The 22,465-nt window shown below is 47.7% G+C and overlaps 1 protein-coding gene across 1 annotated transcript in view; it reads right to left on the bottom strand.

Moving 5' to 3' along the window:
* LOC140105590 (alpha-2-macroglobulin-like) overlaps window positions 1-22,465 on the bottom strand; it is a 75,311-nt gene that overhangs the window by 4,783 nt on the left and 48,063 nt on the right. The window contains exons 25-30 of the mRNA XM_072129577.1: window positions 22,178-22,259; window positions 12,063-12,219; window positions 10,781-10,855; window positions 10,065-10,227; window positions 9,461-9,666; window positions 7,708-7,923 (exon numbers count right to left, since the gene is read on the bottom strand). Of these exons, the coding sequence (XP_071985678.1) occupies window positions 7,708-7,923; window positions 9,461-9,666; window positions 10,065-10,227; window positions 10,781-10,855; window positions 12,063-12,219; window positions 22,178-22,259 (899 nt within the window). The remainder of the gene's footprint in view (window positions 1-7,707; window positions 7,924-9,460; window positions 9,667-10,064; window positions 10,228-10,780; window positions 10,856-12,062; window positions 12,220-22,177; window positions 22,260-22,465) is intronic.

Below are 22,465 nucleotides of genomic sequence, written 5' to 3' on the forward strand. Positions count from 1 at the left end.
GTATTCTGAAAAGCACGGGGTGAAAATTGTGACTCAAATCCTAATGTATGAAGTTCCCTGAGCTTCATATATTAGATTTTCAGTAGATAGTTCACACTTCCACTTAATTTCATACACTACTCAAGGATTTTTTTTTTTTCGTCATGTCAAGCTCATGAGGAACTCATATGGTCTACAAAATATAAGGCACATCCAGGGTGGTTCGTGGCACATTACACTCTTAGGCTGCATTTACATGAACATAGGGCCATATGTGCATACATGAGCCGCGAGGGAGAGAAGAAGGGGTGACCCCTCCTATCTCCATTGAAAACAGTGCCGCTCAGCCATAAATACAACCATCTATTTGCAGCTACGGAACGGTAAAGTTCTCACCGGACAATTCCATCCTGCTATTTTTATCGATTGGGGACGTCATATGTCCCACTCACGTGTGAATTTGGCCTTATACAAATGTTCCATCAATTGAGTTTGGCATTTTCTTGCACATCAAACAAGTCTCAAGTTCTGCAACAAGTGTGGAGAACAAGCCAAATTTTTAAAAGTTATTATGGATTAAAGTCGGGAAGTAAGAGTTCTCCTTACAGAGACTGCCAATTATGGCCACCATGTTGGCATGTGGAGTCTTATAGTCATGGATGCTCCACTGGGAGGGTCCTGGGAAAATAGCATCCATGGCTATAAGACTCCACACGCCAACATGGTGGCCATAATTGGCAGTCTCTGTAAGGAGAACTCTTACTTCCAGACACTAGTCACCAGCCTCTCACTCCAAAAGCCAAACCAGTTCCCTACACTGTGCTGAAGAGACTCAACCAGGTGGAAACATCATACAGTGCTGTCTACAGTTGGGAGTCTGTTCCTCCTGGAATAGATATACTGGTTTCATTTTAATCCTGTATCATGTCATAAGGCTTCTTGTAAGTCATGCTTGATGTCAAGGGAGCTGCCTTACAAGGGAGCTAAAAGAGGTGTGGTTTTCCTTATGTATACATGTATACACCGGAAATGATGTAATCACTAGGGGAGGGCTTTCCTCACCAGTGGGAGTTTTAAATGCGAGTCTGATTTTATACTCACTTATGCTTGTCATGATTAAGAGCGGGGTCTCCGCTCGAAACGCGTTGACGTAACCCATGCCTGGGCACTTTTACTATTGAGATGAAATATCTTTAATAAAGCTTGATGGAATTCGAAGAAGTTGGCTGGACCGTGATCTTTTTATACTGGATTTGTTACGCCTGAGCAGCAAGGTAGTCCGTGCCATTTCCTTCTCAGACATATGTCTGCTACTGGAAATTACAGTGAGCTGGTATTTCAATTCTGTGGTTTTCCTTATCCCATCCTGGAAAACTTTGCATATTTTAGATTAATACAGAAAGCACCAATAATTGCCCAGCCCAATGAAGCTTATCAGGGCACAGATTGGGACCTATCGTGGGTATGAGTCATGTATAGAGATGAGCGAACATACTCGTCCGAGCTTGATGCTCGTTCGAGCATTAGCGTACTCGAAACTGCTCGTTGCTCGGATGAATACTTCGCCTGCTCGAGAAAATGGCATCTCCCGCCGTTTTGCTTTTTGGCGGCCAGAAACAGAGCCAATCACAAGCCAGGAGACTCTGCACTCCACCCAGCATGACGTGGTACCCTTACACGTCGATAGCAGTGGTTGGCTGGCCAGATCAGATGACCCTGGAATAGACTAGCCCCTGCCTGCGCTGCTCGGATCATTCTGTGTCTGGATGCCGCTAGGGAGAGAGCTGCTGCTGGTCAGGGTTAGCGTTAGTGTGCAGGTAGATTACTGTTAGGCAGGAGTGATTCTCCAAGAACCCAACAGCCCTTCTTAGGGCTACAATAACGTTATACTTTTTTTTTTTTTTGTTTGCTTGTGGCTGGGCTTGCTGGCACTAGTAGTGCAGCTAGTACCATATTGTGAGGAATTTGCAGGGGGACTTGCTACCTTTGTGTTTAGCTCCTAGTGACACACATATCCACCTCAAACACCAAAGTGGGAAAATTTATTAGGGGTTTGATTTCAATTAGGCACAGTCTGCCATTTCCTTTTTATTTTACGTTTATTTTTTCATAACTCAGCGTCATCTCATCTGGCATAGCAGTGTGCTTTCATAGTTGGCTAGAAAATAGCCATAGCAATAGGATAGCATCGTTTGGTTTTAAAAACTAAAAAACACAAAAAAAAAAAAAAAACACAAAAAAAAGTAAAAAAAAAATTAAAGTTATAACTTTCATTTTCAAAATGTTTAACCCAAGGGCTAGGGGTAGAGGACGAGGGCGGGGACGTGGGCGTCCAACTACTGCAGGGGTCAGAGGCCGTGGTCCTGCGCGGGGTGAGACACCACCTGCTGATGAGGGAGCAGGGGAACGCCGCAGAGCTACACTCCCTAGGTTCATGTCTGAAGTTACTGGGACTCGTGGTAGAGCACTGTTGAGGCCAGAACAGTGCGAACAGGTGATGTCGTGGATTGCCGACAATGCTTCGAGCAAAATCGGCACTCCTCCAGCTCCTGCACCTCAGCCTCCTCCCCCCCAGTCTGCCCCCTCCCAGGAAAATTTGGCATTTGAACCGGCATACTCTGAGGAACTGTTTTCTGGACCCTTCCCACAGTCACAAACCACTTGTCTGGTTGCTGCTGAGCAATTTTCCGATGCCCAGGTTTTCCACCAGTCGCAGTCTGTGGGTGATGATGACCTTCTTGACGTAGTGGAAGAAGTGTGTAAAGAGGTGTCCGACATTGAGGAGACACGGTTGTCAGACAGTGGTGAAGTTGTTGTCAGGGCAGGAAGTCTGAGGGGGGAGCAGACTGAGGGATCGGAGGATGATGAGGTGACAGACCCAAGCTTGGTTGAGAGGCCGGGTGAACACAGTGCTTCTGAGACGGAGGAGAGTCCTATAGCAGAACAGGTTGGAAGAGGCAGTGGTGGGGCCAGACGGAGAGGCAGGGCCAGAGCAGGTGCATCAGCGCCAAATGTGTCACGTAGTGAAGCTCCCGTGACGAGGGCTCCCGCGGCGAGGGCTAAATTTTCAGAAGTCTGGAGGTTCTTTAAGGAAACACCGGATGACCGACGGACTGTGGTGTGCAACCTTTGCCAAACCAGGATCAGCAGGGGTTCCACCACTACTAGCTTAACTACCACCAGTATGCGCAGGCATATGAATGCTAAACACCCGAATCAGTGGCACCAAGTCCGTTCACCTCCGGCCGTGCACACCACTGCTCCTTCCTCTGTGTCAGCTGATAGTCAGCCCCCTGCCCAGGACCCTGGCACAAAAACCCCATCGTTGCCTCCACGATCCTCCACAGCATCCACCAGCGTTCAGCTCTCCATACCCCAGACGCTGGAGCGGAAAAGAAAATATAGTGCAACCCACCCGCACGCCCAAGCCCTTAATGTCCACATCTCCAGATTGCTTAGTCTGGAGATGCTGCCCTATAGGCTAGTAGAGACCGAGGCCTTTCGCAACCTCATGGCGGCTGCCGCCCCTCGGTATTCGGTCCCCAGCCGCCACTACTTTTCCCAATGTGCCGTCCCAGCCCTGCACCAGCACGTGTCAGACAACATCATCCGTGCCCTGACCAACGCCGTTTCTGACAAGGTCCACCTGACCACGGACACGTGGACGAGTGCTGCCGGGCAGGGCCACTATATATCGCTGACGGCACATTGGGTTAACTTGGTGGAGGCTGGGACCGAGTCTGACCCTGGGGCTGGTGATATACTGCCGACGCCGAGGATTGCGGGGCCTACCTCGGTCCAGGTCTCAAAGGCCTACTATGCCTCCTCCTCCTCCCACCCCTCCTCCACCTCCTCCTCCGAACTACCATCCGTGGGCATGGCGCCATCAGTCGCTAGCTCTAGGCACAGCAGCAGTGCCGTCGCTAAGCGACAGCAGGCGGTGCTCAAACTGCTGAGCCTAGGCGATAAAAGGCACACCGCCCAAGAACTATTACAGGGCATCACGGCGCAGACTGATCTGTGGCTGGCACCGCTGAACCTGAAGCCAGGCATGGTTGTGTGTGACAACGGCCGTAACCTGGTGGCGGCTCTGCAACTCGGCAGACTGACACATGTGCCATGCCTGGCCCATGTGTTAAATCTGATAGTTCAGCGTTTCCTCAAGACATACCCCAATCTGTCAGATTTGCTCACGAAGGTGCGCCGCATCTGTGCGCATTTCAGGAAGTCCAGCACAGATGCTGCCACTCTCAGGGCAGCGCAGCGCCGCCTCCAACTGCCCGCTCACCGACTGTTGTGCGACGTGCCCACGAGGTGGAATTCAACATTAACCATGTTATCCAGAGTTTACCAGCAGCGCAGAGCGATTGTAGACTGCCAGATGTCAACTTCCACCAGAACTGGTAGTCAGGTCAGTCAGCTTCCTCAAGTCTACAATGAGGAGTGGACGTGGATGTCTGATATCTGTCAGGTGCTGAGTAACTTTGAGGAGTCAACACAGATGGTCAGTGGTGATGCCGCCATCATCAGCCTCACCATCCCGCTGCTTGGCCTGTTGAAAAACTCTCTGGTCAGCATGAAGTCGGAAGCTTTGCGCTCGTCACAAGAGACGGGGGAAGAAGATTCCCTTGTTGATAGCCAAAGCACCCTTAGGTCTGTTTCTCAGCACATATCGGAGGAGGTGGAGGAGGATGAGGAGGAAAAGGAGGAGAATGTTGGCGAGACAGAAGAGGGGACCATTGTTCAGTCCTTCACTGTTCAGCGTGTATGGGCAGAAGAAGAGGAGTTGGAGGAGTTGGAGGAGGGGGAAATGGACAGTCAGGCCAGTGAGGGGAGTGAATTCTTGCGCGTTGGGACTCTGGCGCATATGGCAGATTTCATGCTAGGCTGCCTATCCCGTGACCCTCGCGTTCAAAGAATTTATTCCAGCACCGATTACTGGGTATTCACTCTCCTGGACCCACGGTACAAGCAAAATCTTTCCACTCTCATCCCTGGAGAGGAAAGGAGTGTGAGAATGCATGAATACCAGCAGGCCCTGGTGCACAAGCTGAAACAGTATTTCCCTTCTGACAGCGCTAGCGGCAGAGTGCGTAGTTCTGCTGGACAAGTAGCGAGGGAGAGTAGGCGAGCAGGCAGCTTGTCCAGCACTGGCAAGGGTACGCTTTACAAGGCTTTTGCCAGCTTTATGTCACCCCAGCAAGACACTGTCACCTGTCCCCAGTCTCGGCAGAGTAGGGCTGATCTTTACAGAAAGATGGTGAGGGAGTACGTAGCTGACCATACCATCGTCCTAAATGATCACACAGCTCCCTACAACTACTGGGTTTCAAAGCTGGACATGTGGCACGAACTGGCGCTGTACGCCTTGGAGGTTCTTGCCTGCCCTGCCGCTAGCGTCTTGTCCGAGCGGGTTTTCAGTGCAGCTGGTGGCATCATCACCGATAAGCGTACACGCCTGTCGACTGACAGCGTTAACAGGCTGACGCTTATTAAGATGAATAAAGCCTGCATTTCTCATAATTTCCAATCTCCACCAGGTGAAGGAAGCTCAACCTGAATAATTTATGCACTCCTCCTCCTCATTTTCCTCCTTCTCCTCCTCTTTGTACACTAAAGCAGAGGAAACTGGCTATTTTTTGACAGGGCCCACTGGGTCTAGCTATAGTACTTTATGCATTTAATTTTTCTGGAGGGCCACCTACCCGGTCCTCTGTTTTAAACAATTTTTGGGAGTGCCACATACAGGCACTCAATCTATTCAATTTTTCTGGAGGGCCACCTACCTGCTCCTCTGGTTTGAAAACTTTTTTGGACTGCCACATACAGGCACTCAATCTATTCCATTTTTTGGAGGGCCACCTACCTGCTCCTCTGGTTTGAAAACTTTTTTGGACTGCCACATACAGGCACTCAATCTATTCCATTTTTCTGGAGGGCCACCTACCTGCTCCTCTGGTTTGAAAACTTTTTTGGACTGCCACATACAGGCACTATCCAAATTAAATTGTCTCCATAGCAGCCTCCACACGTTGTCTCCATTGCTACCTCCAAAAGTCGTCCATATAGCTGCCTCCATACATCGTCCCTTATCAAACGAGGTGTGTCAGGCACAAATTTGGGTTGTTTTCATGGATTCCACATCAAACTTGTTAACTTTGTCGCCACCCTGCTGTGTTATCCACAAAATATACTGGCAAACTTTTACCATTTACGGATATTATTTCAGCGCTTCTTGCGCATCTGTTTACATTCCCCTCATCCGCCATATCCCAAACTTATAAGAACGCTACTACACTTAACTTGGTGCAGGCTGGGACCGAGTCTGACCCTGGGGCTGGTCATATACTGCCGACGCCGAGGATTGCGGGGCCTACCTCGGTCCAGGTCTCAAAGGCCTACTATACCTCCTCCTCCTCCCACCCCTCCTCCACCTCCTCCTCCTCCGAATTACCATCCGTGGCCATGGCGCCATCAGTCGGTAGCTCTAGGCACAGCAGCAGTGCCGTCGCTAAGCGACAGCAGGCGGTGCTCAAACTGCTGAGCCTAGGCGATAAAAGGCACACCGCCCAAGAGCTATTACAGGGCATTCCACATCAAACTTGTTAACTTTGTCGCCACCCTGCTGTGTAATCCCCAAAATATACTGGCAAACTTTTATCATTTACCGATATTATTTCAGCGCTTCTTGCTCACCTCCTTTGGTTCCTCTCTGCCACCCATTGGATTGAAGCCTGAGTCCATTTAGGGTATGTCGCCATGACACTCTCTAGCCTGCTGCCGCTGCCTCTGCATGCCGTCCCCTATAGTGTCAGGGTCAATTATTGGATGTTTTAGATGCTATCTAGCTTCATTCTGTCACTCTGTCATGGCCATGCTGTTGCCCATAATTTTAGCATAATGGTGCGATTAAGCAGCCTCAGAGGCATCCATGCATGCTGCCCCTGCTGTTTCCTGTCCATTTCCGTGGTGTTTCCATCCTTTTCTGAGGTTCCCAGGTGTTTGGCCAAGCTTCCCTGTGCAGAGCCTTGGTCCCCTTGAAAAATGCTCGAGTCTCCCATTGACTTCAATGGGGCTCGTTATTCGAGACGAGCACTCGAGCATCGGGAAAAGTTCGTCTCGAATAACGAGTACCCGAGCATTTTAGTGCTCGCTCATCTCTAGTCATGTATAATGGGGTCTCAACACGCTAGTCAAGGGTCGAATAGGGACCTCCAATTTTCCTCGAGTATTAGGGCATAATAGAGATCGCTATCTACATCTCCCTCCATTTAGCCCTGCCGTACCTCTCCTACCTGATGTCATCTTGTCTCATGGTAAGGTGCACGGATAACCAAAACTACCTATCGTGAGGTGCCTATTGGTTCTTGTTTTTGTCAGCTTTTTTAATTGAGGAAATAAAATGTTAGGTTTTATACTTATGGTTAAACTTTGCCGACTTGGTCATTTTAAATTAACACAAATATAGATGATAGAAATCTAATGTTTTTGTGTGCCTAAAGTTTGTTCATTTGGCAATCTTTAAGAAGTAGATACCAAGCCATTGATCTCTCAAATATTGTCCATTAATCAATAATCCCGGGTTTGGATCCTCCAGAATGAGAAGTGCAGACTCTTAAATTATGAAGTACATCAGATAAGTTAATAGCCTGATAAATAGTGATGGTCAGACAGATTTCTTCTAATGGTTTTGTTTCAACCAAGATGAATGAATATGTTTCTGCTCACCTGAAAGAAGACACAACCAGCGCCTGTTGCTGTCACAGTGTAGTCTTCTGGGATTTTGGATAGTGATGCCCTCTGGAGTAGGAGACGGTTATTCTTATCCACATGGAACTGCTCATGGAATCCTGATGTAGAAGTGACTACTACAGTCACATCTCCTTTGTCAGAAAACGTCAGCTCTGCATACTTGGCCAAAGCCTGGAGAGCCACCACTGTGTCCTGCAAAAGGCAAAACTTGTAAAGTAACTTTAAGTAATATAGACGTATAAATGTGAAGCTAACATTCATTAACATTTCTAAAATATCATATAGAATTGTCAGTGGTCGTAGCCATGGGGGATGGGGGACCTCCTGAAGTCAGTACATCACATGTTTATGTGTAGAAGGCATCACCTTCGTCAGTTCCTTTGGGAATTTAAACAGTGGCCCAGATTTACAAAAGCCCCTGTGGCAGTTTTATGTCAGACTTTGCACATTCTTTCATGTGTAAAGTGCTTGCACGTGTATTCAAAAAGTGTCCAAGACACATTTCTGGCGCACGCAACACTTCTTATTGCACTGCACTATGCTTCCGAAGTACAGTTGGACCAACCAACCAGAAGGATATTACTTACCCTGTAGGAATATATCATGTGGCTGAAGCCCAAGACCAAGATCTTTTCCCAATTAAGGAGATACATTGATGAGGTTAGGGGTGAGGTATTTTTGTAAGCCTCAAACATTATGGGTTTCCCCATTAGATAGCTGTACAACCCTGTTGCCAACAGATCATGAGGCTTGGCGATGACACAGAAGATAAGTCATGGCCAGTACCAGGCGTCTGGAAATTGCCTTTTAATTATTCTATCAATTAAAGTGCTACAACGCTGCCGATGCATAGAGCAGGTAGTTGTTGCGAATGGCGCCCTCTGAATGTCTGCAGCTATTAGGAGGACTGGCCATCTCTCTTGGAGATCTCCAAAAGTGGAGAACTTAGTAATTTCAGTTGAAAACAATGTCCGGTAAACAGGCGTTAACATGTGAAATGTTAATAACCAATTATATCCTTTGTATTACTGTAAAGGAAGCTGAAAGCTGGCTGGAGGATGCTGCCCCTTGACCAGGGGAGTATAAAAAAACCCTGGTGGACGGGAGCACATGGTCTAAGACGTCATGGTCTTGGATGTTAGTCAGCAAAGTGAGAAGCAAGTCCAGTATCCAGCTTCTGCGGTGCTGCCATCCAGACACACTAACAGGAAGAAGAGGTACTTTGGGCAAGTCAGGAGATTAAGCCCCAGAGCAAAGGTTCACTGTCCGGACTCGGCTCCATCTACTGGGCTGTGAGCAGCCCTTCCAGCAGGCCAGCTATCTCCTACCAGATTTGCAGCCTGCTGCACCTGCTGTTGCTGGGGTTACCCCAGAGAGAAATCTCTTGCATCAGACTCTTCCTTTACTTTTTTGTACACACCCTTGCTGGAGACCTGCCTGCCAGCCACTCTGGTATTCTGGGCCCCGGCTGTCTAAAACCACCGAAGAAAGGCAAGGCCCCAGTGGGGGGTGTTGCAGAAGTAAACATGGATTTAAAACCTATCCCAGGGTAAATGTTTATGTGGAATGTGTTAAAATACGGTAGAGGTTGGCAGTGCAGGTATTTGCCTTAAATATATTTTGTGTCTATTGGGCTTTGTTCTTTAAAAAGCTGGGCAGAAATTGAGGGCAGTTACAGCTGTTTATAAGCCCTAGTACCAGTAAGTATTGTTTAGAATCGATGTGTTACCTGAGTAGAAGAGAATCCGCCATTTGGATTTTGCTGCTTGCTCAACCAGTTAACAATGAGTGAAGCTTTGCCTATATCTGGGATTGGACCAGACAGAAGAGCCAGGAGCCAATAGGAGTTCAACTCCACCTCTGCTGATGGAGCTCGGTACCAGTAAGAGTCGGCAGGAGGTGGAGGAGCAGCCCTCTCCAAGTGCAGCTGTCCATCTGTAGGGGAGGTAAATAATTTGAGGAATTCTAATGCAAATCATATACCGAAAATTCTATGTAATTGAATTGTACACAGCGTGATTATTCCCAAAGATCTGGGTGAGGGTTTTTTTAAAAAAATAAATCTATAATAAGCAACATTTAAAATTTCCCTTTGATATTTTCTTAAATAATTTCATACCCTTCAGATTTTGAATTGAAAACCTGACAACTCCATGGAAATGATTGGCATCACCGATTCACCGGTACTACAAATTTAAATCCCAAGATTTATATACATAAGTCATATAGCTTCATATATACTATATATTACTATATTAAGTTATTGACTTAATCAATAATCTTCTCTTTTACAGTCAAGTAAAAATCATCCATGATGCCAAAAATTGTCTCACCTCCTTTTACTGCTTTTGCATCTAATTTTTCCAACATATTTTGCCTGAGTTCAGTGTCTCCAGACAATGTCAAGGCGTAAGCCAACAGAGCCTGGGTGTATACGTTACTGACATCCTCAGAGACCTTCTTCAGATAGGACAGAGCATTACTCATGAATGGTTCCTAAAATGAAAAAGAGGAAAAAATTGGGGGTATAATTACAATAAAACCTAGTCATTGTTGGACCGTATAAAAATTATGTTTGGCTTCAGGTCTCAGAACTGGACCCAAAAATCTGTAAGTAGATACCCATGATCACTAACACCTTGTCTCTTTAAATGCTTCCAGCAAAATGCCAGGGGTATTTAAATAAATGTTTGGCACCATTTTGGGGAGCACAAGACATCATAAGGGAGTGACGACCATCCCCAAAATAACAGCGCTCTGCTCCTCATTCATTTAGAAACCCCCGTTGGCTCTGTTGGGAACATTTTAAAAAATAGAACCCATGATCAGTGCCAGCATAGGTGTTATTTTTGGGATTTTTGAGCCGAACCCAGAATCAAAACAACTAAAACTTGTGGGATTGTGCTCAGCTACCATTTAAATCTACCATCTAAATCCATCACGATAAACATTTACTCATAGATCCAGGCTATGAATGCATCAAATGGTCTCAAAAGTGTTACAATACTCATCTGGTTGGAAATTTTCAATGCAAAAGTTAATATCTTACGTGCGGCGATATCCCGGACTCCAGAAGGCAAATAGTTATATAAACAGAGAGAGAAATGTCATCATCCACTCCTCCCTAAAAAATGAAAAGTGACCAGTTTAATATTTTGGCTTTAAAGTTATATATCATGTTATATTAATTATTTAATACCGGTACTAGTTGAACAAATATCCAAACAATCTTTTTTATCCATTTTATTTTACCAAAATATTTGTGTTATTTGGTTATACTACAATAGTAGTCATCTTACCAACAGATGCAGGAATTCTATTACAGATAGTGTAACTGTCCCTACCAACTTGCTGATCCTACCCTAGATGGTAGATGCCAACTGGGTGATGTTCTATTCCTTCACCACAGTGCAACATAAAGTAAAAAAACTGGACAAAATACAAGAGGAAAGTTATACTAATGTGAGCGAAAACAAATAAGACTTAGCAGAACAGAAAATCAAGGCAATACTGCAAGAGAAGACTAATAGTAACCACTGTAAAGTTGGAAAATAATCCTATTATGGATGTCAGAGTCTAGATACAGAGAGAAATTGGGCTGACCCTTTGTCATTTAGACCAAATAGAAAACAGACAAGCAAGTGAAGTATGTGAATGGAGACATCTAGCTTAATCGTCTGCAGACTAGAACTAAGTCAGCAGATGGCAGACAGGTAGAATCCAATTAAGAAAGTCAGGAATGAAATATGGCAGCATCCGGACTAGTACAAAACAGAAAGTGAACCAAGTACCTTATGAACAGAGAATGGGACTGAAACCCAAATGTTACGAAAACTTTATTTTACCTAATATGGATCATATGGGAGGGTGTTTATTTCCTGTATTTAGGGTGAGCACAGACAATATTTATGGGATTTGGTCTATGTAAATATTTTTATACAGTCAGATTATATACACACACACTCTGGGTCTAAATTTGCATTGGTATAATTATTGGGGATGGCTACAGAATCAAGGTCTCAAAAGCAGGAGCAGGAGCCATCTTTGTATAAATCTTGGCCAAACGTAGGAGGAAAAGAATGCAAACAACACCAAGATATGGTCACTTAAGTCCCAAATAGTCCATCAGCTTCCATGAAATATTTGTTTAGGAAAATACTTATGCCCAGCAAACAGTTTTTGCACAGCCAATGTCTGGTTGACCACTAGGTGCCTCTTTTCTCCTTGCCAAATGATGTATCCATGCACAAGTCTTGATAAGGAAAAGGTTGCACCAAGTTGTCAATATCCGGACAGAATGAAGGTGTCTCCTATATGTGTTTCTGCAGTACCTTCATGGCATTATTGAACAACTTCCCGACGCTTCGGAAAGATCCATTGTTTTCCTGATTGTTCTTCAGCCATGAGAAAGAGTGATTGAGGCGAGTTTCATCTATGAAGATGTAAGGTCTGGCTTTGTTGAAAGCCTTCACTACAAATCCAGTCAACCTGCAGAAAAATATTCAAATAATAATTATATTTAGCTAGCTCCAATAACAACCTTTCAATTCCCTAGATTGGTAAAGAGACCTTGGAATCTAGAGGGAGAAACAAAAAGTTTCCCTCACCCAATTGGTCCCACCAGATCTCAGATTGGAGATTAGTTTCATGGGTCTATCATGGGTGTATGTAAACTTTGTTCTTATAAATAGTGTAAACCAATAAAAATCAATTAGGATACACATGTTCCAGATATTCTAATGCAGTGATGGCGAACCTTTTGGAGATGGAGTGCCCAAGCTACAACCAAAACCCACTTATATGTTGCAAAGTGCCATCATGATAATTTAAGCAGTAACTTATTGATCCCTGCTGTATCACAGGTTTTAATCGTATTAGCGTGCTGGGGACGCCAATACAAGAGAAAGAAGATGGGGATATTTGGATCCCTCCAGGGTTCTCTGAAGAAGAAGGATCAGGGGACCCAGAACAGGATGTCCAATGACAATCTATCTCTATCCACACCTTATTGATCCTCCTGTAGTCCTGGCAACCAAAGCACGCTGAGCTTGGCATGTCCTGTATTGGATCACAGGAAAAAGCCTTCAGTCCTATCTTGCAAACTCTTTGTTGGGGTAAAGGCCTGGGTGCCCACAGAAAGGACTCCGAGTGCCACCTCTGGCACCCGTGCCATAGGTTCGCCATTAGAGATGAGCGAGCCCTAAAATGCTCGGGTACTCGTTATTCGAGACGAACTTTTCCCGATGCTCGAGTGCTCGACTCGAATAACTAACCCCATTGAAGTCAATGGGAGACTCGAGCAATTTTCAAGGGGACCAAGGCTCTGCACAGGGAAGCTTGGCCAAACACCTGGGAACCTCAGAAAAGGATGGAAACACCACGGAAATGGACAGGAAACAGCAGGGGCAGCATGCATGGATGCCTCTGAGGCTGCTTAATCGCACCATTATGCCCAAATGATGGGCAACAGCATGGCCATGACAGAGTGACCGAATGAGGCTAGATAGCATCTAAAACATGCAATAATTGACCCTGACACTATAGGGGACGGCATGCAGAGGCAGCGGCAGCAGCGGCAGGCTAGAGAGTGTCATGGCGACATACCCTAAATGGACTCAGGTTTCACCAAAGGAGGTGAAATGATTTCCTATGTGAACAAAAGGTTGACGGTATATTTAGTCGATAACACAGCATGGTGGCGACATAGTGACCAAGTTCCATAACGTATCTGGTGAAACACCCAAAAAATGAGCCTGACACAGCTCTTTTGATAAGGGGACGACATGTGGAGGCAGCCATGGAGACGACTTCCATGATTAAGAGCGACAGTATGGGCATTCATATTGCGCTGCTATGATTGCAACTTCAGGTCTCCAGCATGGCGGCGACAGATAGACCGAGTTCCACTATGTATCTGGTGAAACACCTGAAAATTCTGCCTGACACAGCTCGTTTGTTAAGGGGATGATGTGCTGCATATCCTCTCGTGCTCCAGCGTCTGGGTTATAGAGAGTTGAAATGAGACATTGGAGGATCGTGGAGGCAAAATGGACAGGAAACAGCAGGGGCAGCATGCATGGATGCCTCTGAGGCTGCCTAATCTTGGGATGGAGCTGGCGGTCCGCTGCCAGGCGAGCTTTCGCCTGTCCAAGCCCCTGTTTCTCGGCTCCTCCCCACCCAAAATGGGCCTGGGGGCCAGAAGCGTTTACTTTGAAAAAATTATAATTTTCAAAGCAGGCCGGGTCGTTTGAATATTTCACCTAGGAATAATGGAATAGCATAGTGGTTCTATTTTTAATTGTTTTTACGGAAATGGTTCCATGATTAAGAGCGACAGTATGGGGCATCCATATTGCGCTGCTATGATTGCAACTTCTGGTCTCCAGCATGGCGGCGACAGATGGGCCGAGTTCCACTATGTATCTGGTGAAACACCCGAAAATTCTGCCTGACACAGCTCGTTTGATAAGGGGACGATGTAAGGAGGCAGTGAACTAGTAGTAGATTAAAGGTGCTGCAGTTAAAACTATGTTAGTTGGATCTTGGGATGGAGCTGGCGCTCCGCTGCCAGGCGGGCTTTCGCCTATCCAAGCCCCTGTCTCTCAGCTACTCCCCAAACAGCACTTCTAAGAACCTTTTGTATAAGATCAAGTGTAGTAGCGTTCTTATAAGTTTGGGATATGGCGGGTGAGGGGAATGTAAACAGATTAGTGATGAGCGAGTATACTCCTCCGAGCTTGATGCTCGGTCGAGTATTAGCATACTCAGACCGGCTCGTTGCTCGGACGAGCATTTGCCCTGCTCGATAACGAGCATTTAATTTAAGAAAAAAAAAAGGGAAGAACAGTAAAAAGATACAATTAAAACATTTAATTTAATTGTTTAATTGAATAAAACAGTGAAAGAACACAGTGCAGAACAGATTGCAGATGTTCGGGAACATCTGCAATCTGTTCCGGAGACACGCGTGCAGAACGGTGTTCTCCGCAATAGTATTTGAAGAACAATATGTGTGAAGAACACATTACAGATGTTTGGCAACATCTGCAAGTTGTTCTCTACACATATTGTTCTTCAAATACTATTGCGGAGAACACCGTTCTGCACGCGTGTCTCCGGAGCAGATCGCAGATGTCCCGGAGACACGCGTGCAGAACGGTGTTCTCCGCAATAGTATTTGAAGAACAATATGTGTGAAGAACAACTTGCAGATGTTTCCAAACATCTGCAAGTTGTTCTTCACACATATTGTTCTTCAAATACTATTGCGGAGAACACCGTTCTGCACGCGTGTCTCCGGAACAGATTGCAGATGTTCCCGAACATCTGCAATCTGTTCTGCACTGTGTATTTTCACTGTGCTCGTTAAGTTTATAATTTTACTGAAAAATGCTCGGGTCTCCCATTGATTTCAATGGGGCTCGTTACTCGAAACGAGCACTCGAACATCTGGAAATGTTCGGCTCGAGTAACGAGCACCCGAGCATTTTAGTGCTCGCTCATCTCTAAAACAGATGCGCAAGAAGCACTGAAATAATATCGGTAAATGATAAAAGTTTGCCAGTATATTTTGTGGATTACACAGCAGGGTGGCGACAAAGTTAACAAGTTTGATGTGGAAGCCATGAAAACAGCCCAAAATTCTGCCTGACACCGCTCGTTTGATAAGGGGACCATGTATGGAGGCAGTGAACTAGTAGTAGATTAAAGGTGCTGCAGTTAAAACTATGTTAGATGGATCTTGAGATGGAGCTGGCGCTCCGCTAACAGGCGAGCTTTCGCCAATCCAAGCCCCTGTCTCTAGGCTACTCCCCAAACAGCACTTCTAAGAACCTTTTGTATAAGATCAAGTGTAGTAGCGTTCTTATAAGTTTGGGTTATGGCGGGTGAGGGGAATGTAAACAGATGCGCAAGAAGCGCTGAAATTATATCGGTAAATGATAAAAGTATGCCAGTATATTTTGTGGATTACACAGCAGGGTGGCAACAAAGTTAACAAGTTTGATGTGGAAGCCATGAAAACAACCCAAAACTCTGCCTTACACAGCTCGTTTGATAAGGGGACCATGTATGGAGGCAGCTATATGGACGACTTTTGGAGGCAGCTATGGCGATGACTTGTGGAGGTAGCAATGGATACAACGTGTGGAGGCAGCTAAAAAGATGACGTGTGGAGGCTGCTATGGAGACAATTTAATTTGGATAGTGCCTGTATGTGGCAGTCCAAAAAAGTTTTCAAACCAGAGGAGCAGGTAGGTGGTCTTCCAGAAAAATTAAATAGATCGAGTGCCTGTATGTGGCAGTCCAAAAAAGTTTTCAAACCAGAGGAGCAGGTAGGTGGTCCTCCAGAAAAATTAAATAGATTGAGTGCCTGTATGTGGCACTCCCAAAAATTGCTTAAAACAGAGGACCGGGTAGGTGGCCCTCCAGAAAAATTAAATACATAGAGTACTATAGCTAGAGCCAGTTGGCCCTGGAAAAAAATAGTTTCCTCTGCTTTAGTGTACAAAGAGGAGGAGAAGGAGGACAATGAGGAGGAGGAGTGCATACATTATTCAGGTTGAGCTTCTTTCACCTGGTGGAGAATGAAAATCCGGAGAAATCCAGGCTGTATTCATCTTGATAAGCGTCAGCCTGTCAGTCGACAGGCGTGTACGCTTATCGATGATGATACCACCAGCTGCACTGAAAACCCGCTCGGACAACACGCTAGCGGCAGGGCAGGCAAGAACCTCCAAGGCGTACAGCGCCAGTTCGTGCCACATGTCCAGCTTTGAAACCCAGTAGTTGTAGGGAGCTGTGTGATCATTTAGGACGATGGTATGGTCAGCTACGTACTCCCTCACCATCTTTCTGTAAAGATCAGCCCTACTCTGCCGAGACTGGGGACAGGTGACAGTGTCTTGCTGGGGTGACATAAAACTGGCAAAGGCCTTGTAAAGCGTACCCCTGCCAGTGCTGGACAAGCTGCCTGCTCGCCTACTCTCCCTCGCTACTTGTCCCGCAGAAGTACACCCTCTGCCGCTAGCGCTGTCAGAAGGGAAATACTGTTTCAGCTAGTGCACCAGGGCCTGCTGGTATTCATGCATTCTCACACTCCTTTCCTCTCCAGGGATGAGAGTGGAAAGATTTTGCTTGTACCGTGGGTCCAGGAGAGTGAATACCCAGTAATCGGTGCTGTAATAAATTCTTTGAACGCGAGGGTCACGGGATAGGCAGCCTAGCATGAAATCTGCCATATGCGCCAGAGTACCAACGCGCAAGAATTCACTCCCCTCACTGGCCTGACTCTCCATTTCCTCCTCCTCCAACTCCTCCAACTCCTCTTCTTCTGCCCATACACGCTGAACAGTGAAGGACTGAACAATGGTCCCCTCTTCTGTGTCGCCAACATTCTCCTCTTCCTCCTCATCCTCCTCCACCTCCTCCGATATGCGCTGAGAAACAGACCTGAGGGTGCTTTGGCTATCAACAAGGGAATCTTCTTCCCCTGTCTCTTGTGATGAGCGCAAAGCTTCCGACTTCATGCTGACCAGAGAGTTTTTTAACAGACCAAGCAGCGGGATGGTGAGGCTGATGATGGCGGCATTGCCACTGACCATCTGTGTTGACTGCTCAAAGTTACTCAGCACCTGACAGATATCAGACATCCACGTCCACTCGTCATTGTAGACTTGAGGAAGCTGACTGACCTGATTACCAGTTCCGGTGGAAGTTGACATCTGGCAATCGCTCTGCGCTGCTGGTAAACTCTGGATAACATGGTTAATGTTGAATTGCACCTCGTGGGCACGTCGCACAACAGTGGGTGAGCGGGCAGTTGGAGGCGGCGCTGCGCTGCCCTGAGAGTGGCAGCATCTGTGCTGGACTTCCTGAAATGCGCACAGATGCGGCGCACCTTTGTGAGCAAATCAGACAGATTGGGGTATGTCTTGAGGAAACGCTGAACTATGAGATTTAACACATGGGCCAGTCTGCCGAGTTGCAGGTTAGGGCCGTTGTCACATACAACCATGCCTGGCTTCAGGTTCAGCGGTGCCAGCCACAGATCAGTCTGCGCCGTGATGCCCTGTAATAGCTCTTGGGCGGTGTGCCTTTTATCGCCTAGGCTCAGCAGTTTGAGCACCATCTGCTGTCGCTTAGCGACGGCACTGCTGCTGTGCCTAGAGCTACCGACTGATGGCGCCATGCCCACGGATGGTAATTCGGAGGAGGAGGTGGAGGAGGGGTGGGAGGAGGAGGAGGCATAGTAGGCCTTTGAGACCTGGACCGAGGTAGGCCCCACAATCCTCAGCGTCGGCAGTATATGACCAGCCCCAGGGTCAGACTCGGTCCCAGCCTCCACCAAGTTAACCCAATGTGCCGTCAGCGATATATAGTGGCCCTGCCCGGCAGCACTCGTCCACGTGTCCATGGTCAGGTGGACCTTGTCAGAAACGGCGTTGGTCAGGGCACGGATGATGGTCAGGGCACGTGCTTGTGCAGGGCTGGGACGGCACATCGGGAAAAGTAGTGGCGACCGGGGACCGAATACCGAGGGGCGGCCGCTGCCATGAAGTTTCGAAAGGCCTCGGTCTCTACTAGCCTATAGGCAGGGCCGGATTATAGGCGGGGCTTCCGGGGCTCGAGCCCCGGGGCCCCCACCATCTTGCCCCCCAAGGGGGCCCCCACCAGATCGCGCTTCCTGGGCCCTGGCTCCTTAGCCGCCACCTCTCAGAGCTGTCCGCCTGTCCACGGCAGCGGTGACCGCCTCCCCGCATATCCCCTTGCATGGCCGAGCTGTCCGCCCCCCCGGCACAGGTTCCCGCCTCCCTGCCCGCCCAACACGCTGCATGGATAAGCCTCCCCGCCCGCTCGTAACCCCACTCGCGAACAAGCGGCCGTCCTCCGCTCCCCAACCCCGCAAAAAAAGCGGCCGTCCTCTGCTCTCCTCCGCAAAAGGTGGAACAAGCGCCCTTCCTCCGCTCCCAACCCCCGCCCGAACAAGCATCCGCCCGCTGCTCCAAACCCCCCCTCCCCCCGCTGGAAGAAGCGTCAATCTTCCGCTCCTCTCCCCCCCCCCCTGGCGGAACAAGCAGCGGCAGTCCTCCGCTCCTCCCCCCTTCCCCGGCAGAACAAACAGCAGCCGTCCTACGCTTTTCCCCTTCCCCCCGCAACAAGCAGCTGCCCTCCGCTCCTAACCCCCCCCCTCCACGGAACAAGCGGACGTCCTCTGCTTGACACCCCGACCCTCGCCCGAACAGGCAGCTCCCCCCCCCCCCCGGTCCCGCCCAAACCAGCAACCAACCGACCCCCCCACGCCGAACACCCGCCTGACGCGAAGGCCGGTCATCCTAAAAGGGTAAGTATACACTACATATGTATTTATTTGTGTGTATATATGATGTATATTCTGTGTATATAGTGTATGTACAGTGTATATACTGTGTGTATATATGCATCTACTGTCTATATATATTTATATACTGTATTTATATGCATCTACTGTCTATATATGTATATACTGTGTATATATGCATCTACTGTCTATATATGTATATATGCATCTACTGTCTATATATGTATAAGCATATATATGTGCACATTTAAATATATATATATATATATATATATATATATATATATATATATATATATGATGTATGTTTATGTTTATATGCTGTGTATATGGTATGTATGTATATGCTCTGTATACTGAATGTGTGTGTATTTCCCGCATGTCTGTGAAAATGCTGTATATACTGAATGTGTGTGTATTTGCTGTATGTGTGTATATTAGGGGCGAGGCGGCTGTATATAGGTGTGTTACTGGGGGGCGAGGCGGCTGTATGTAGGTGTGTTACTGGGGGGCGAGGCGGCTGTATGTAGGTGTGTTACTGGGGGGCGAGGCGGCTGTATGTAGCTGTGTTACTGGGGATGAGGCGGCTGTATGTAGCTGTGTTACTGGGGATGAGGCGGCTGTATGTAGCTGTGTTACTGGGGGCGAGGCGGCTGTGTGTAGCTGTGTTACTGGGGGCGAGGCGGCTGTGTGTAGCGGTGTTACTGGGGGCGAGGGGGCTGTACGTAGCTGTGTTACTGGGGACGAGGCGGCTGTATGTAGCTGTGTTACTGGGGACGAGGTGGCTGTATGTAGCTGTGTTACTGGGGGTGAGGCAGCTGTATGTAGCTGTGTTACTGGGGGCGAGGCGGCTGTATGTAGCGGTGTTACTGGGGGCGAGGCGGCTGTATATAGATGTATTACTGGGGATCAGGCGGCTGTATGTAGCAGTGTTACTGCGTGAATAGTGAGCAGGAGGATGTGTATGCACACTGCACTCAGTGGGGGCCTCCACCAACCTTAATCCGGCCCTGCCTATAGGGCAGCATCTCCAGGCTAAGCAACTTGGAGATGGGGACGTTGAGGGCTTGGGCGTGTGGGTGTGTTGCGCTATACTTCCTTTTGTGCTCCAGCATCTGGGGTATGGAGAGCTGATCGCTGGTGGATGCTGTGGAGGATCGTGGAGGCGAAGATGGGGTTTTCGCACGGGAGGTGTTTGGGCCAGGGTTCTGGGCAGGGGGCTGACTAGCAGATGACACAGGGGAAGGAGCAGTGGTGTGCCCGGCCGGAGGTGAACGGGCTTGGTGCCATTGAGTGGGGTGTTTAGCATTCATATGCCTGCGCATACTGGTGGTAGTTAAGCTAGTAGTGTTGGAACCCCTGCTGATCCTGGTTTGGCACAGGTTGCACACCACAGTCCGTCGGTCATCCGGTGTTTCTTTAAAGAACCTCCAGACTTCTGAAAATCTAGCCCTCGCCACGGGAGCTTGACTACGGGCAACATTTGGCGCTGATGCACCAGCTCTGGCCCTGCCTCTCCATCTGGCCCCACCACTGCCTCTTCCAACCTGTTCTGCTATAGGACTCGCCTCCGTCTCAGAAGCACTGTGTTCACCCGGTCTATCAACCCAGCTTGGGTCTGTCACCTCATCATCCTCCGATCCCTCAGTCTGCTCCCCCCTTGGACTTCCTGCCCTGACAACAACTTCACCACTGTCTGACAACCGTGTCTCCTCATCGTCGGACACCTCTTTACACACTTCTTCCACTACGTCAAGAAGGTCATCATCACCCACAGACTGCGACCGGTGGAAAACCTGGGCATCGGAAAATAGCTCAGCAGCAACCGGACAAGTGGTTTGTGACTGTGGGAAGGGTCCAGAAAGCAGTTCCTCAGAGTATGCCGGTTCAAATGCCAAATTTTGCTGGGAGGGGGCAGACTGGGGGGAAGGAGGTGGAGGAGTGCTGATTTCGGTGACATGGGTGGACTGCGTGGAAGACTGACTGGTGGACAAATGGCTAGAAGCATTGTCCGCAAACCACGACATCACCTCTTCGCACTGTTCTGGCCTCAACAGTGCTCTACCATGAGTCCCAGTAACTTGAGACATGATGAACCTAGGGAGTGTAGCTCTGCGGCGTTCCCCTGCTCTCTCATCAGCAGGTGGTGTCTCACCCCGCCCAGGACCACGGCCTCTGACCCCTGCCGTAGTTGGACGCCCACGTCCACGCCCTCGTCCTCTACCCCTAGCACTCGGGTTAAACATTTTCAAAATTAAAGTGTAAACTTTAAATTTTTTTTTTTGTGTATTTTTTTTTATTTTTTTATTTTTTTTAAAACAAAACAATGCTATCCTATTGCTATGGCTAGTTTCTAACCTACACTGACAGCACACAACTGGATTTTGTGCTGTGCCTGATGACTTTGAGTTATAAAAAGAAATGAAGGTAAAAAAAAATAAATCAGCAGACTCTGCCTAATTCTAATCAAACCCCTAATAAATTGTCCCACTTCGGTGTTTGAGGTGGATATGCGTGTCACTAAGAGCTAAACACAACGGTAGCAAGTCTCCCTGCAAATTCCTCACAATATGGTACTAGCTGCACTACTAATGCCAGCAAGCCCAGCCACAGGCAAACCAAAAAAAAAGTAAAATAAAATGTTATTGTAGCCCTAAGAAGGGCTGTTGGGTTCTTGTAGAATCACTCCTGCCTAACACTATTGTAATAGAACAGCCTAACGCTTTCCCTGACCAGCAGCAGCTCTCGCCCTAGCGGCATCCAGACAGAGAATGACGCGAGCAGCGCAGCCAGGAGCTATTCTATTCCAGGGTCACCTGATCAGGCCAGCCAACCACTGCTATCGACGTGTAAGGGTACCACGTCATGCTGGGTGGTGTGCAGAGTCTCCTGGCTTGTGATTGGCTCTGTTTCTGGCCGTCAAAAAGCAAAACGGTGGGAGATGCCATTTTCTCGAGCGGGCGAAGTATTCGTCCGAGCAACGAGAGTTTCGAGTACGCTAATGTTCGAACGAGCATCAAGCTCGGACGAGTATGTTCGCTCATCTCTATTCGCCATCACTGTTCTAATGCTTCCAAACATGCCAATAGTAAATCAAAATTCACAAACCAGGTGTTTCCCTCTTTGTCACTCTTTCCGAAAGCGCTGTATGATCCATCATCATGTTTGTATGTAAGCTGACGCTGGTATCCTGTGAGAAGAAGAAGTAGTTGTCTGTCACTAAGACTGCCTATAGTCGATGTTGCTCAAGTAGGGCTTTTACTGTGTTTGCTATCAATAAAGAAGATTTTAATGCTATCCAGGACCACATCTGCCACGAGGAGGGATGAAGTCCCCACCTTAGGCGGAATATTGTGGACCCCTTTTAGCATATTGCCGCCGGTAATATAAACTTAC

The sequence above is a fragment of the Engystomops pustulosus genome, chromosome 11 (assembly GCF_040894005.1).
Source record: "Engystomops pustulosus chromosome 11, aEngPut4.maternal, whole genome shotgun sequence".
NCBI lineage: Eukaryota > Metazoa > Chordata > Amphibia > Anura > Leptodactylidae > Engystomops > Engystomops pustulosus.